Genomic DNA, 17,722 nt, shown 5'->3' with positions numbered 1-17,722 from the left:
TGCAGATTTTTGGGTGTTTAATATCTGACTTTGAAATTTTTGGAGTTGAATCTCTGACGCTGAAAAATAGTTTTTTTGTCCTTTTTTTGGTTCTTTTACTTTGAATTTTTTGGCAATGTAAAATAAACACAAAAATATTGAATATTCATCAACATTATTTCAATACCAAAGAAAATTCAATATTCATAGGCAAAAAATTCAAATGCTAATAAAATTTCCGATGGAACAGGTTTTCTTCCATAGTTGACATTTTTGCAGATTTATTAACAAAGAAAAATATCACATAGTCCTATTGCTCCGTATTTAGTAGAAACACCCTTTTGATCTAATAGAGCCACAAGATTTTTTTGGAAATATGCATCAAGTTTTTCACACGTGGATTTGTGGATCCTCTTCTATTTCTCCTTGTAGATCCTCTCCAGCTCTGGCAGGTTGGATGGTAAATGTTGGTGGACCACCATTTTTAGGTCTCTCCAGAGATGCTCAATTGGGTTTAAATCAGGGCTCCGGCAGGGTCTTTCAAGAACAGTAACAGAGTTGCTGTGAAGCCACTCCTTCGTTATTTTAGCTGTGTGCTTAGGGTCATTGTCCTGTTGGAAGGTAAACCTTTGGCCCAGTCTGAGGTCCTGAGCACTCTGGAGAAGGTTTTAGTCCAGGATATACCTGTACTTGGCCGCGTTCATCTTTCCCTCAAACCAATCGTTCTGTCCCTGCAACTGCAAAACACCCCCACAGCATGATGTGGCCATGACCATGCATATTGGACCGCAAGACTTTACAGGATAGTGAGGACAACTGAGAAGATTATTGGAGTTTCTCTTCCCTACATAATGGACATTTACAAAACATGATGAATCCAGAAAGTCACCAGCATTGTGAAGAAACCTTGGGAAGGAGTGATACATTTACAGCATTTACCTCTACACACCCCTCACATGTGTTCTTCAACCTCCTTCCATGTGGAAAAAGGTACTCACTGCCAGACTCTGCAATAGCTTCTGTCCACAGGTCTTCAGACAACTGAACACTCACAGCCTTTCCTCTTTAGACTGAAACACACACACACATACACACACACAACCTCTGTTATGTTGAGTAATATTATCTATGGGGTTTTTGTGTGTGCATGCCCATGCTGCCCTGACATTGTGATTGCATGGCCACCGATAGGTTTTCTATTGCGCCTTTTATGGTGATATGGTATCAACGTTACCTGTCTGGCCCGTCACTGTCTTCACACGTTTTGCACATCCCTACACATCTTGCAGTTTGTTTGTCTTGTCTTGTGTGTCCTGTTTGAAATAGCCAACATATCCACTTACAATCATCCTACATGATGTAATCCAGTTATATCCTGTTTGACCTGTTCATTGTTCTGAAAAGTTCTACTTTTCTCCTATAGAGAAACCTGAACAGTATTTAAGTTTTAGTTGAAGTTAGTATAGTTTAGTGTGTATATACATGTATATTTTTCTTTTATGATTGCACTATGGGGGGTCTGTAGGGTGGTAGTAGCCTAGTGGGTAACACACTCGCCTATGAACCAGAAGACCCAGGTTCGAATCCCGCTGGTGACAGTGGTGGCCTAGTGGTTAAGGAAGCGGCCCTGTAATCAGAAGGTTGCAGGTTCGATTCCCGATCCGCCAAGGTGCCACTGAGGTGCCACTGAGCAAAGCACCGTCCCCACACACTGCTCCCCGGACGCTTGTCATGGCTGCCCACTGCTCACTCAGGGTGATGGGTTAAATGCAGAGGACAAATTTCACTGTGTGCATCGTGTGCTGTGCTGCTGTGTATCACATGTGACAATCACTTCACTTTTTTTTTTTTTACTACCATTGTGTCCCTGAGCAAGACACTTAACCCTAAATTGCTCCAGGGAGACTGTCCCTGTAACTACTGATTGTAAGTCGCTCTGGATAAGGGCATCTGATAAATGCCATAAATGTAAATGGATAAAAAAATATATATATATTTGAAGAGACTGGAGACGTTTTTGACAAGCCCAGGTCAGGCAGGCCCCACAAGACCGTTTGTTGGCTCGAAAATCCAGGCCCATTTTCCACTGCAGCAGAGCTCCACGAGACCTGGTCACCTGAAGTCCCTGTGTGAACCAGACCAGTTTGTCGAATTCTGTCTCAAAATGACCATGTTCAAATCAGTGCCCAGAAGGCAGCACTAAACAAAAGACAATTGAAAAACCGTGTGGCATCTGCCAAGGCCCACAGCCTGCTAAAAGGATGGATGCTGGAAAAGTGGCAGAAGGTTGATTTTTCAGATGAATCTTCTGTTGAATTACACCACAGTCACCGCAAATATTGCAGGGGACCTACTGGAGCCCGCATGGATCCGAGATTCACCCAGAAAACAGTGAAGTTTGGTGGCGGTAAAATCATGGTCTGGGGTTACATCCAGTATGTGTGCGAGAGATCTGCAGGGTGGAAGGCAACATCAATAGTCTGAAACACCAAGAAATCTTAGCTACCTTTTATATTCCCAACCATAAGAGGCCAAATTCTGCAGCAGGATGGTGCTCCATCACATACTTCCATCTCCACATCAAAGTTCCTCAAGGCGAAGAAGATCAAGATGCTCCAGGATTGGCCAGCCCAGTCACCAGACATGAACATCATTGAGCATGTGTGGGGTAGGATGAAAGAGGAAGCATGGAAAACAAAACCAAAGAATATTGATGAACTCTGGGAGGCATGCAAGACTGCTTTCTTTGCTATTCCTGATGACTTAAAATTGTATGAATCACCGCTACTTAATTTGCTGACATTTTTGTATTTGCAGTAAATTTGTACAATTTCTGTATAGGCGACAAAACTTTTGTCTTACCGAAATTTGACCTTTCTGTCTTGATTTAAATGATTAATCTTTTTTCAGTGAAACTAATTCATTTCAAAGCATTAAACATCATTTGGTAGGTTTTAGCTTTTCATATGAGCTATTGATTGATAACACCACAATATGAGCTATTAAGATAAGATAAACCTTTATTAGTCCCACAAGTGGGAAATTGCGGTGTTATTGATAACACCGATTGATTAATTAAAATCCTGATCCACCAAGATGCCACTGTGCAAAGCACCATCTATACACACTGCTAACTGGGTGCCTGTCATGGCTGTCCACTGCTCACCAAGGCTAATGGGTTAAAAGCAGAGGACACATTTTGTTGTGTCACCATGTGCTGTGTTTCACAATCACTTCGCTTTCACTTAATTTCTCCTGGGTCCTGCAAAAACGAAACAAACTGAATCTGCACATTAAAGTGAATTGATTGTCATACACAGCAAAGCACATGGTGCATTCAACAAGATGTGTCCTCTGCATTTAACCCATCAGCCTGAGTGAGCAGTGGGCAGCCTGACAGACGCCCGGGGAGCAGTGTGTGGGGATGGTGTTTTGCTCAGTGATTCGATCCAGCAACCTTCTGATTACAGGGCCGCTTCGAGGAAAAGTGTCTATTCCTTGGGGTGATCTTGGAGTTGGAAGATGGCTGTTAATACTGGAGTGCAAAATTAACACAATGGAAGATGGACAAGAAAAGGTCAAAGCCAAATACATGTTTATCTGGTTACATTTCAGTATGGCACAGACAACAGATTTTCAGTAAAAGATCTTCATACATATTTCTTAATATTTTTTTTTGTGTGTGTGTGTGGGGGGGGGGGTAGTAGTGGTAGAGGGGGGTTCACCCATGTCACCAAACACAGGAAGTGTTACCAGAAGGACCGTCCCAAACACCCCAGGAAATGATGAGAATTAAACAAGGCAGAAGTTTGCACTTCTTGTCCCTACAGAGTTTCCATGTGTGCAAAATTCCATTTGGAATGTCAGGTTTAAAATGTGCATCATAGCCAGCTTTAGATTTAAGAGTTAATAAAAGATGAATTGACACCAAATTTAAAGTGTCACCTGTTGTATTTTTATTGTCGTTGTAACACTGTTGAAATGTCCCTCCCACCCCCGTCTTCCCGTCCTGCGGAAGTGTGAGGACCGGGTCCTCCTGAGTCCTCCTGGGTGTCCGGGGTCTTCAGCCCGTCCTGCGGAAGTGTGAGGACCGGGTCCTCCTGGGTCCTCCTGGGTGTCCGGGGTCTTCAGCCCGTCCTGCGGAAGTGTGAGGACCGGGTCCTCCTGGGTGTCCGGGGTCTTCAGCCCGTCCTGCGGTCCTGCGGAAGTGTGAGGACCGGGTCCTCCTGGGTCCTCCTGGGTCCTCCTGGGTCCTCCTGGGTCCTCCTGGGTCCCCCTGGGTCTGCAGACATGGCTCCTTGCCGGGTGAAGGTGTGCGTGTGTGTGGCGCTCGTCCTCCTGGTGCTCGTGGTTGTCCTCTGCGTGACTTTCTTCCACGACCACGGCTGTCCGGACGGATCTTTCCGGAGAGCCGCGGTGGCCGCGGACTCCCGGACCTACTCGGAGGTCGGTCGGTAAGTTCGGGGACACGACGGCGAATACGGTTTTATATCGAGCTGAAAGTATGAAACGTGAAGTTGGCATGTGGCGGCTCGCAATGGCGACAGTTTACTGTCCCGTCAGCTCAAATTTAATCTCCTTCTGTCGCGCAATACTGTCCTGCCTGGTCCCCGCAGTCAATATCTATTTCTGAATAAAATTACCTTATTTACAAGGCAAAACGTCCTGTATTACATTTTACAGGTCTCACAATGAAAAGCAAAACGTTTTAACCACGAGGAATGTATGGAATAAAGATTTCTATATGAAGTACAGTATCAGCAGTTCACTATAGATGGAAAGCAGCCTCATTATTAGGAACTCCAGAAGGACCAGGGAGGACGCTGCTCTCTACATGTCTTCCGTTGGGTTTATTTTAGTGGTTTTTTATTCTGGGAAAGATGCTGCAGACTTGTGCCGCGGAGATCTCGCATGGGTTGTGATTGTTGCCGGGACCAGTCGTTTTAGGAAAGACCCAGAGGAGCTTGTCGAGTCAGAAAGCTCTGGAAACTCACGACACACCTGGCAGAACATTGTTATTTGGCTTGTTCAGAAATTGTATGGAAAGCTATGCTTGCTTTTTGCCTCATTGTCGGATTTGTCATCACTTTTCCGCTTTTTTTTTGGAACCTGTCTTATTTAAATCCATCGTAAATCCATCCATTTTACACACGCACACGGTCTCTGTGACACGTTGAAACTCGCTACGGGGGATTTCCCTCGTCATGCTGAATAGGAAGCTAATGAGCGATAAGACGGTAGCCCGATGGGCAGGGCTGGAATAGCCCCGGGACGTCGGGCCCTGTAAACTTCCTCATCCCACTTCTCAGCAGCACATCCGGCATTTTGTAGGAAAGGAAAGATTTTATTATAACTCTGACATTTAAGTATTTAAAACATGTCTAAGAGTGTAGAACATCTGTTTCATACATAGGCCTACATTTTATTGGTTGCTCTTCTGACATCCTTATGTTGTGTTTTACTATTATCATAATATTCAAGTGAAAAAAGATGCAGTGACTTGTCACTTGTGATACACAGCAGCACAGCACACGTTGACACAGCAAAACGTGTCCTCTGTATTTAACCATCACCCTGAGCAGTGGGCAGCCACGACAGGTGCCCGGGGAGCAGTGTGTGGGGACTCGAACCGGCAACCTTCTGATTATGGGGCCGTAGTTTATTCATTAAATACTAATATTCGATCAGTCCTCAGGATTGGCCAGGAATTGGAACTGAGAAAGCAGAATTGGTCCATTTCTATCTAACATTTACTCTATTTTTTCTGAACTAGAGACATTCTGAAGCTTGGGGGATCTGCAGTAGATAGTGCTATTGCTGCTCTGTTGTGCACTTCTGTCATTCACCCACAGAGTATGGGAGTTGGCGGGGGCTCAATCTTCACCATCCGTGATGCAAGTGGTAAGATCAGAATTTCATTAATGTGCTTTTGTCATGCTGTTAAGAAGATACTATCACTGAGAATTCGTCCATGCACAGGAAAAGTTCAAATCATCAATGCCCGGGAAACTGTGCCAAAGAATTTCAACCCTGAACTGCTGAAGAAATGCACACAATCCTTTCAGTCACTTCCAGGTATGCTGCAGTGTCTTCGGAATGATTATTTTTATCATCTTCATTATTTCACACCAACCAGTGCATGACACACTTGCACACACACTCCCCAAACTGTCCACTTAGGAAGCAACACTGATTGATCATCAATTTCACATGCTGTTGTACAAATGGAATAGACAACAGGTGGAAATTAGCAAGACCTCCCCAATAAAGGCGTGGTTCTGCAGGTGGTTCCACAGACCACTTGTCAGTTTCTATGCTTTCTTCCTGATATTTTGGTCACTTTTGAATGCTGGTCAATGCTATATCCACCAACAGACTGTCAGTGGATGCTTTAGTCCAGGTCTGGGAGGAGGACTCTCAGGAGACCACCTCAGCAGGAGCATGCCCAGGAGTTGTAGGGAGGTCATACAGGCACTTGGAGGCCACAGACATCAAAGTTGGCTCAGCCTGTATTGTGTTTTTCCAGTTTTAGACTCCAAATCAAACATTGATGGGTTGATACATTTGTTCTTTTGTTGTCAGAATATTCAACTAAGAACAAAGTATTTAATAAGAATATGTTATTGATCATATCTAGGATTTTTTTTTTTTTTTTTTTGAGCAGTGTATATACAGTCCCAGTCGTTGTCTCAACGGGGAATTGTCCATGTGGTTTTCCTCTCTGAGAAGCATGTACAATATGCTTTAAACCTGGCAGGTCTGTTTTGCTCAAATCGGTTTGGAATTTGATTTTAGTCTATATTCAAAGAAAACGGGGAATCATATGAGATTCTCACATGAACATTTATTCTTCCTTTGCATTCTTTTTTATAAAGGTCAGAATGAGGGAAAAGGCAGCTAAATGAAGAATATGGTTTTCTTAACTCCAGGTACTGAGTGGATCGGTGTTCCCGGTGAGGTCCGGGCCTATGAGGAGGTTCACAGGCAGTATGGGAAACTGCCCTGGGCCAGTCTCTTCCAGCCCACTATCAAAATGGCCAGGGAGGGTATCCCACTGTCACCTGTTCTTGCTCGATTTCTGTACATGTTACAAGACGACAAGACACTGCAGCTTCGGTAAGATGGAGATTCACATGTAGATTGTGAATCTGGGTACATCATTAACATCTCATTACCTACTAGATGACTGAGATAAACAGGAACACAAGCTAATGAGCATTTAGCTGGAATTTGAACGACTGGAAGATGTAGGCCACTTTGTTTAGGCAGCTATGCAGCTCCTCTTCCAGGCAATGGTCATCTCGAAACTTGACTATTATAACTCTCCTGGCTGGAGCCACTGCATTCACCATAAACCACTCCAGATGGTCCAAAATGGTCCAGCCCGCCTCATCTTCAATCAGCCGAAACACACCCATGTCATGCCTCTTCTCACCTCTCTCCACCGGCTCCCGGTAGCTACTCGCATTGAGTTTAAATCCTTGATGCTGCCTACAGGGCTGTAAATGGAAGTTCTCCCTCTTACACCAACACAATACAAGCCAGTTACACTCCTGCACACCCTCTCAGATCTGCAAATGAAACCAGACTGAAAATCCCCTCTTCACGGGGTCTCCGATCCCAATTGGCTCTGTTCTCCTTTGTTGTCCCTGGCTGGTGGAACAACTTGTCCTGCTCCATTCAACTTGCCGAGACTACCACCAACTTTAAGAAGCAGCTGAAAACCCACAAGTATTTCAGACAAATGTAACACTTGCACACGTGCACACACTCACAAAAAAAATTGTCTAGCACCTAACAATTCCCCTGCATGTTCTATTCCTGACAGGTCAGGCCTTATCAGGACTCATAGTTTTGTAACTCAAAAACCGAATAAGAATTGCTGGTGTCTTCCTCTTGTAAGTCGTTTTGGATAAAAGCATCTGCCAAGTAAAGTAAAGAAAAGAAATACACTATATTAGCAAAAGTGAATTTTTGGAAAATTTGGACCTTTCTTTTAGAAGCGCGTTAGGCATTGTTTGTGAATGAGAAGGTTTGTTTCACCAGACCAAATAATCCTACTGGGTTTAAGATGCTGGAATTACCCTTTTATATTTACATGAAAGTACACATATTTACAACTGCTCCGATTACAGGAAGTTGTTCACAGATAAAAATGGGAAGCTGCTGAAGGAAGGAGACACCCTGAGGTTTGAAAAACTTGCTGATACCCTGGAAGTCATTGCAGAGAAGGGTGCAGATGCTTTCTACACAGGAGAAATAGCCAGAAGCTTAATTAGTGATATAAAGGATGCAGGTAACCCATTATGAATTAACACTTAATTAATAAAAAATTCTGAGGTGCATACCATTCCATTATTACAGTTATGATGTCTTAGCTTGTTCTTTTTTTGTGGTTTGTGTTTTAAGACATGCTGATTATAGCAGAGTGAAAACGTGCTACTTCTAACTGATTTAACTGGCATTGTATCACTGGTTCTGAATGTCAGGGGGAATCTTGTCCTTGGAGGACCTGAACTCATTCGAAGTATCTGTGACCAGTGCGTGGAAGGTGCCACTGGGAGATTTTGATATGTATATCCCACCTCCACCAGCTGGGGGTGCTACACTCAGCTTCATATTAAACACTATGAGAGGTGAGCTGCTGTTGTACTGCAGACTTATGATCATTTAATTTAGTCATTCTTGGAATTGCAAGCAGGCTTGTCTAGTCAGGCAGAAGAATTGACTTTAGCTTTCATGAACATTACATGTGTAGACTGGTACAGCTAGATACTACTTGACCTATTGAACTTTGAGTTATAAAAGTATTCCATGATTTCAAATGGTTTTTTTTGTTCTATGCTTTCGTTTCAGTGTACAATGAGACATAGAAAAAGGGTTTCTAAATCACTTTGGAATCTAATTAAGGCCAATAGTCGGTCTCTGAATTTACAGTGACATTTGGTCCAGATGTGGGGCCCACTGTGTATAATTTAACACGTTTCTCTGCAGGTTATAATCTATCTTCAGAGTCGCTAAGAGGGAAACAGAAAACACTTACCTTTCACCGCTATGTGGAGACATGTAAATTTGCTAACGGTCTGAAGAAGTTCCTGCGGGATCCCAGATTTGGTTCTGAAAGGGTATGTGAACATAAAACTGTTTTTCAGTTCCTTTTATTCCAGGGTGTCAAGAGCTCCTTGCCACAAATCATTCATAAGTCTTTCAAATACAACCCCAGTTTAAAAAAAAAACTTGGGATGCTAAGCAAAATGTAAATAAAAGTGAAGTGATTGTCATTGTGATACACTGCAGCATGGCACACGGTGCACACAACAAAATGTGTCCTCTGCTTTTAACCTTCACCCTTAGTGAGCAGTGGGCAGCCATGAGGTGCCCAGGTACCCAGAGAGCAGTGTGTGGGGATGGTGCGTTGCTCAGTGGCACCTCAGTGACACCTTGGTGGTTCAGGAACCGGCAACCTTCAGATTACTGTGTGAGTGCTTTGCGGTTGAAATACGTTGACGTCAGCCAATTGGCGCACAATAGCTGTGTAGGATAAATTGTAACTGAGCAGTGAATGTGAAAGTGTTGGAGCTAGTGTTGGAGATGTTGGAGCTGTTGGAGCTAGATAGTTCGTGTTCTGCACCATGCGATTTGCCAGTAAAGCAGAGCTCTAGACTAACTTTTTTGCTGGTTGCAAGATGCCGGCACACACAGTTGCAGCGGCTCGGTGCTCTCCCCTCCGGAGTGTCATTTTATGTGTATTTATGTGAGTTTTACTTTTAGTACAAAAAGTACAACTGCCACAACAGAACAATACTCCGTTAAGAGCAGAGGAGATGGTTTGTGTATTTATATCAACAACTGGTGTGCAAACGTAGTGACAAAAAGCAGCATATTAAACTGTGCTACCAGAGGAGCTACCACGCTAGATAAGGTCTACATGAACATCAAGCTCCCACACCTGGCCCAGTCTGACCACATGTCACTGCTGCTGATTATATCATACACCCCTTCCACAAATCTGCTCCAACTATCACAAGATCCATCACAACCTGGCCTGATGATGCTTCTCTGCAGCTACAGGACTGCTGTGACTGAACCAACTGAGACTTTTTTTGAACATCCTGTCCTGGCACTCCACACTGACAGTTTTTTGCATATTGTGATAAAGTTCATTATTTCCTGTAATGTGCTGATAAACATTAGACTTTCATATATTTTAGATTCATCACGCACAACTGAAGGTAGTACAAGCCTTTTATATTTTTAATATTGATGGTTTTGGCATACAGCTCATGAAAACCCAACATTCCTATCTTGAATAGCATATTTCATCAGACCAATTAAAAAAAAAAAAAAAAAAAAGTCAACCTTCAAATAATCATGTTCAGTTATGCACTCAATACTTGGTCGGGAATCCTTTTGCAGAAATGACTGCTTCAATGCGGCGTGGCATGGAGGCAATCAGTCTGTGGCACTGCTGAGGTGTTATGGAGGCCCAGGATGCTTCGATAGCGGCCTTAAGCTCATCCAGAGTGTTGGGTCTTGTGTCTCTCAACTTTCTCTTCACAATATCCCACAGATTATCTATGGGGTTCAGGTCAGGAGAGTTGGCAGGCCAATTGAGCACAGAAATACAATGGTCAGTAAACCATTTTCCAGTGGTTTTGGCACTGTGGAGATCTGTGGAGATCTTCATCTCCATAAAGCTTTTCAGCAGATGGAAGCATGAAGTGCTCCAAAATCTCCTGATAGCTAGCTGCATTGACCCTGCCCTTGATAAAACACAGTGGACCAACACCAGCAGCTTACATGGCACCCCAGACCATCACTGACTGTGGGTACTTGACACTGGTCTTCAGGCATTTTGGCATTTCTCTCTGCCCAGTCTTCCTTCAGACTCTGGCACCTTGATTTCCGAACGACATGCAAAATTAGCTTTCATCCGAAAAAAGTACTTTGGACCACTGAGTGCTTCTGCCGTGGTTTCTGGTTCAAAAGTGGCTTGACCTGGGGAATGCGGCACCTGTAGCCCATTTCCTGCACACGCCTGTGCACGGTGGCTCTGGCTTTTCCTACTCCAGACTCAGTCCCCCAAGGTCTGGAATCGGTCCTTCTGCATAATCTTCCTCAGGGTCTGGTCACCTCTTCTCGTTGTGCAGCGTTTTCTGCCACACTTTTTCCTTCCCACAGACTTCCCACTGAGGTGCCTTGATACAGCACTCTGGGAACAGCCTATTCGTTCAGAAATTTCTTTCTGTGTCTTCCCCTCTTGCTTGAGGGTGTCAATGATGGCCTTCTGGACAGCAGTCAGGTCGGCAGTCTTACCCATGAATGCGGTTTTGAGTAATGAACCAGGCTGGGAGTTTTTAAAAGCCTCAGGAATCTTTTAGAGATAATTAGTTGATTCAGATGATTAGGTTAATGGCTCGTTTAGAGAACCTTTTCATGATATGCTCATTTTTTGAGATAGGAACTTTGGGTTTTCATGAGCTGTATGCCAAAATCATCAATATTAAAACAATATGAGGCTTGACCTACCTTCAGTTGTGTGTAATGAATCTAAAATATATGAAAGTCTGTTTATCAGTACATTACAGGAAATAATGAATATCACAATATGCTAATTTTTTGAGAAGGGCCTGTTTAAGAGGAGGATCGAGAAGTACCTTGACAGCAACAACAGCAGGCAGGTTTGTAAGGGAGTTCAGCACATCAACTACAGGACCAGTCATGGAGCTGCTGAAGGTGATGCCTCAATGGCAGAGGAGCTGAACCACCAGAGGCAGCTATTCCAAATGCAACAGCAGCAGCTCACAGCAACTTCACCCCCACCCTTAAGTGGGAGGAACATGAAGTGAGACGCTCGCTCAAGGCTGTCAACCCCAGGAAGGTGGCAGGTCCCAGCAGTGTGCTGAGGAACTGTGCAGAGCAACTGGACTCGTCCTTCACGAGATCTTCAGCAGCCTGTCCCACCCTGCCTGAAAACCTCCACTTAGTCCTGTTACCAAATAAAATCCATGACCTGTCTGAATGACACTCGGCCAGTATCGCTCACTCCAGTCCTAATGAAGAGCTTTGAGAGACTGGTCTGGAGTCATATCATCAAGAGGGTGTCCGGCGTCCGCTTCCTGGACATTCACATTAAGGAGGACCTGTCCTGGGGTGCGAACTCAACTGAGCTGGTGAAGGTTCTCAGGGAAAAAAACCTCTTAAACTGCTGGTGTTGTATTGAGAGCATCCTGTGCTCCTGCCTCTGCATACGGTTTTCCAGCTGCACAACAGCACAACAATCACTGCAGCAGATTGTGAAGACTGCCCAGAAAATCATTGGCTGTTATTTATCCTCTCAGGACTAACTGCACAGCTCTCGCTGCCTCAAAGAGAGCACAAAACATCATAAAGGACTCCTCACAACCCGATCATCAACAACAACAACATTTATTTCTTATATAGCCCAAAATCACATACAGTAAGTCTCAATGGGCTTTGACAGGCCCTACAGTTGACACCCCCCACACTTGACCCTTCTGCACACAAGGAAAAAACTCCACACAAAAAAACTCTAGGGAGAGGAAAAAAAGAAAGGAAGAAACGTTGGGAAGGAGTGATAGAGAGAGGGACCCCCTTCCAGGGTAGAGTGAGCCTGCAAATGGTGTCAGTGCAGGGTTGGATATGATATAATGATAAGTCCTACAGTTGTAGGATTGGAGAAGTCCAGGATGTATTCAGTGTCATGGTCTAGATTACGTGTCCGTAATGATGTTACTGGTCCATTTGAAGATCCCTGAAGCTGTAGTTGTAACGGTGGTGGTGGCTGTGGTGACCCTCTGGTTTGTTTCATGTTTTGTCCTTGTAAAGCAGTTGTCAGGAACCAGGATGTATTTGCTGGTCTCTTCACTGGGGTCTGCCAGTAGTCTGGGTGCTTGATTCCGTGTCTCGGAGAAAAACAAACAGAAGCAGCGGCAGACGGTTGCACTGTACGACCGATACTGAAATATGTGGTTATAGTGGTATATTGGTGCTACAGTGGCCCGGTACCCTAACTAGGACAGCCTAACTAGGGTGAATTTAACTTTGTCTGTGTCTAACAGGGGGACTGTGTGATAAACTGGACTTTATAATTGACACTGCATCAAAATGAAGTGAAATGAGGGTCTAGGACTTTAGCAAAAAGCCAGAGAAAACAGATTTTTGAGATTGGATTTAAACACTGAGACTGTGTCTGAATCCCGGACACTGACAGGCAAGCTGTTCCACAACTGCGGAGCTCTATAGGAGAAGGATCTGCTCCCAGCTGTGACCTTCTGCACCTTTGGTACCAGTAGTGACCCCGCACGCATTGATCGAAGGGGGCGTGGCGGTTCGTAAAGAACCAAAAGTTCACTCAGGTACTGTGGGGCGAGACCATTTAGAGCTTTATAGGTTAAAAGTAGGATTTTGTAGTCAATCCTAAATTTGATGGGTAACCAGTGCAGTGATTGTAAGACTGGGGTGATGTGGTCAAATTTCCTGGTTCTGGTTAGTACTCTGGCTGCAGCATTCTGTACTAGCTGGAGTTTACTCATGCATCTACTAGAGCATCCAGACAGTAATGCATTGCAGTAATCTAACCTTGATGTAATAAATGCATGGACCAACTTTTCAGCATCATGCATTGAGATTATATTTCTTATTTTCGCAATATTTCTAAGGTGAAAGAATGCTATTCTAGTGACATTATCTACGTGCGAACTGAATGAGAGACCTGCATCAATGATGACACCTAGATCCATCACTTCAATACTCGGTGAGATAGAAAGGCTATCCAGGGTTATTGTGTAGTCAGCCAGCTTACGTCTGGCTGCTTGAGGCCCAAGTACAAGCGCTTCTGTCTTGTCAGGGTTTAACAGGAGAAAGTTGGTGAGCATCCACTGTCTAATGTCCTTCACAATTCTCTATATTGTTCAGCTGCTGCCTCTGATCTGGCATTGCTGACAGATACAGCTGTGTGTCGTCAGCGTAGCAATGAAAGCTAATACCGTGTTTGCGGATGACGTCGACTAAAGGTAACATGTATAGAGAAAAAAGTAATGGACCTAGGACAGAACCTTGTGGAACACCAAACTCTACTTTACTATGTGAAGACGAAACACCATTGATGTCCACAAACTGATATCGGTTGGTCAAATATGATCTGAACCATTCAAGGGCTGTTCCCTTAATCCCGATAACATTCTCTAACCTGGCAAGAAGAATAGCGTGATCGATAGTGTCAAACGCTGCACTCAGATCAAGCAGGACAAGCAGCGAAATGAGTCCCTGATCAGAGGCCAACCACTTTAACCAGCGCTGTCTCAGTGCTATGATGAGGTCTAAATCCTGATTGATATACTTCGTGGATATTGTTACAGTCTAGATATGTGCTCAGCTGCTGGGCTACGACTTTTTCTAAGATTTTTGATATGAACGGAAGGTTGGATATCGGTCTGTAATTTGAAAGCTGACTGCGATCAGGTTCCGGCTTTTTAATCAGGGGTCTAATGACTGTTACCTTGAACGAACTTGGTACGTGGCCGGTGCTAAGCGACGAGTTAACAATTTTGAGGATAGAATTTATAACATTGGGTGCTATTTGCTTAAGGAGCCTTGTTTGAATCGGATCTAAAGCGCAAGTACATTGATTTGATGATGAGATTAATTTGATTAATTCATGCTCTTTAATAGGGTTGAAATGACCATGACCAGTGCCGATTGCTGCCATCAAGCAAGAGATACAGGAGTATGAAACCAGGACAAACAGACTTAACAACAGCTTCTACCATGTTGCAATCAGGGCACTTAATGACATTTAACACACCTTTCCTCCTCCAACTCAATAAGGTTTTTCATCTCACCCTTTACATTTTATATTTTGTATCATATTCTGTATTAAATTTGTATTATAGTAATATATGTCTTAAGCTAGCTTTTTTTCAATGCAGTATTTAAGATACCTCTCTTACTCAGGGACTGAACCTAATTTAGTTCTAGTATTACAAAGATATTCTGATGCTGATTCTGTTGCGCCTAACTTTTTTCATGCCATTGAATTTAAAAATGCAGCGTTACAGGTTCACTTTTCTTTTGTTTAAATTGCCCTCTATAGAGTCAATGTTGAGCTGTAAATGAATATCAATCTGGATAATAAAGTTATTTATTTGAAGTATAATTCTACAAGAAAGGTAACTTACTGAAATTATGTTTCAATTATGCTGGAATAACAACATTTATTTATTTCTTATGTAGCCCAAAATCATATACAGTATTTCTCAATGGGCTTCGACAGGCCCTCCACACTTGACCCTGAGTGAGCCTGCAAGTGGTGTCAGTGCAGGGTTTGTGATTGTCCAATAAGAGAAAAATACGTGTCCTTCTGTACTTTGGGTACCAGTAGTGACCCTGCACCTGTTGATCACAGGGGGTATGCCGGGTAGTAAATAACTAAAATGTCCTCGGCCAATCAGAAGCAGGACCCACCCTTTACAATCTCTGATTGGTTAGAATACGACAGACTTTCAGTTACTGAGACTATTTCCCCTTTGTTGCACCATTCAGGAATTTTACGTTTGAAGAGGTAGTCACATTATCTGAATTATCTAAAATGATATCTTTTAGATATGTATTCAAACCACAAAAAAAAAGTTATTTAAAATTGAAAAAAACCCGCCTTTTCATTAACTATTTTATTGCATCTGCAATTGCAAACCCGTGATCAGAAGGTTGCTGGTTCAAACCAAAACTGCCGAGGTGTACCACTGAGCAAAGCACCATCCCCACACACTTTTCCCCAGGTGCCTTTTGTGGCTGTCAACTGCTTAAAAAAAAACTCTGTAAACTCTTTGATTAAAAAAAAAAAATACAAGTCACTAGGAGAATTATTCTCCCAGCAGCCACAATGAAAATGTTAATTTCCATCACTGCTTCTAATGCACAGGAACCATTAAAAATGACCCAGGAGGGCTTTGCAATGAAAATGAGGGCCCTGATCAGCAGTAGTCAGACTTATGGTCCTCAGCACTATAACGTCACACCATACCTGGATAGCTGGGGCACCACTCACTTGTCCGTACTTGCTGAAGATGGTTCTGCTGTGTCAGTGACAAGCACAATCAATCACATGTAAGTACCCAAGTACCCACATTTCCTTATTATATTCTCTTTGGGAGATACATGTACACTACTCTTTGAAAGTTTCGGGTCACTTAGAAATGTCCTTGTTTTGCTCCATTAAGACATTAGATGTTTTAATGTTGGAAATGGCTATAGTAGCTGAAATTTGCTGTCAATAAATTATATATCTACACACAAGGAGAGGAACTATCAACAACTTGAATTCTAGTCGATTGTCACATTAAAAGCTTCACTATAAAACCCAAATTCACACTAAAAGAGTATCTACTGCATCAGCAAATGTGTGTTTGACTACACCATTATTTCAAATCAAATTATCAAATCAATGTTAATGACTTAATTTTTGTCATTTTTTATATTGTAGGGAAGAGCTATAGTCTAAATAATTATTGTTAAGTATCTTGGAAAATTACTGCATAGAACCCATTGATAAACCTTTCCTGTGTGTGCAGCCTGTTACCATACAATATGCAAACTCTCTTTAGTTTTTATTGGAAAAAGAAAGTCATTTCTAAATTACCATAAACTTTTGTATGGGTACAGATCATTTGGATCACAGGGGAGTTAAAGGAAGCTCAGCTACCCTGAAAATCACCCTTCTTGAATGTCCTTACCTAGACCAGGGGTAACAAACCTTGGTCCTGGAGGGCACCAGTCACAGCTTAAATATTTCAATGCGGTTTGCTGGGTACAGTATTGTTCAAAATAATAGCAGTGCAGCGTGACTAACCAGAATAATCCAGGTTATATTTTTTATTGCTACATGGCAAACAAGTTACCAGTAGGTGCAGTAGATTCTCAGACAACAAACAAGACCCAGCATTCATGATATGCACGCTCTTAAGGCTGTGCAATTGGGCAATTAGTTGAAGCATCATGATATGGGCATGTTTCTCCTACTATGGTGTTGGGCCTATTTATCGCATACCAGGGATCATGGATCAGTTTGCACATGTCAAAATACTTGAAAAGGTCATGTTGCCTTATGCTAAAGAGGACATGGGTGTTTAAAACAAGACCATGACCCCAAAACGCACTAGTAAATGTGCAAAGTCTTGGTTCCAAACCAACAAAATTAATTTTATGGATTGGCCATAAAATTAATCCAATTGAGAACTTGATCTCAAAAATGCTGTTTCTGAAGCAAAACCAAGATATGTAAATGAATTGTGGAATGTTGTTAAATAATGGCTGGTAGTAGCCTAGCGGGTAACACACTCGCCTGTAAACCAGAAGACACAGGTTCAAATCCCACATACTACCATTGTGTCCCTGAGCAAGACACTTAACCCTGAGTGTCTCCAGGGGGGGGGACTGTCCCTGTAACTACTGATTGTAAGTCGCTCTGGATAAGGGCATCTGGTAAATGCCGTAAATGTAAATGAATCATGCAGTGGGATAACAGCTGAAAGGTGCCATAAGTTGGTTGACTCCATGCCACACAGATGTGAAGCAGTTAAAAAAAATGGTGGTAATACAACAAAGTATTAGTTTAGTGATTAACAGGATTGCTAACTCCTAGGAAAAAAAAACATTTGTACAAAAAAATTGAGTTTGTAGTCAACGACAGACACCGCTATTTTTTAACACACCCCTTTCAACT

The 17,722-nt window shown here is 42.9% G+C and overlaps 1 protein-coding gene across 1 annotated transcript; it reads left to right on the top strand.

Annotated features, from left to right (window-relative positions):
- The first annotated feature begins 4,011 nt into the window (after nt 1-4,011).
- On the top strand, nt 4,012-17,684 carry LOC114765770 (glutathione hydrolase 5 proenzyme-like). Its single transcript, XM_028956184.1, has 8 exons — nt 4,012-4,433; nt 5,753-5,880; nt 5,959-6,054; nt 6,909-7,095; nt 8,115-8,275; nt 8,469-8,615; nt 8,974-9,104; nt 15,923-17,684. Exons 1-8 carry the CDS (start codon nt 4,270-4,272, stop codon nt 16,109-16,111), a joined length of 1,203 nt encoding a protein of 400 aa, XP_028812017.1. The 5' UTR covers nt 4,012-4,269; the 3' UTR covers nt 16,112-17,684.
- Nucleotides 17,685-17,722: the final 38 nt, after the last annotated feature.

The sequence above is a fragment of the Denticeps clupeoides genome, chromosome 16 (assembly GCF_900700375.1).
Source record: "Denticeps clupeoides chromosome 16, fDenClu1.1, whole genome shotgun sequence".
NCBI lineage: Eukaryota > Metazoa > Chordata > Actinopteri > Clupeiformes > Denticipitidae > Denticeps > Denticeps clupeoides.
The sequence above is the reverse complement of the archived record's forward strand: the minus strand, read 5'-3'. Positions and strand labels throughout refer to the sequence as shown.

What these genes read in the sequence shown, in the direction of transcription:
- LOC114765770 (XM_028956184.1), top strand. Translation starts at nt 4,270, where the DNA reads ATGGCTCCTTGCCGGGTGAAGGTGTGCGTGTGTGTGGCGCTCGTCCTC. An exon ending in CACCATCCGTGATGCAAGTG is followed by an intron (nt 5,881 to 5,958) that starts GTAAGATCAGAA and finishes GTCCATGCACAG; the next exon opens with GAAAAGTTCAAATCATCAAT. An exon ending in TAGTGATATAAAGGATGCAG is followed by an intron (nt 8,276 to 8,468) that starts GTAACCCATTAT and finishes TCTGAATGTCAG; the next exon opens with GGGGAATCTTGTCCTTGGAG.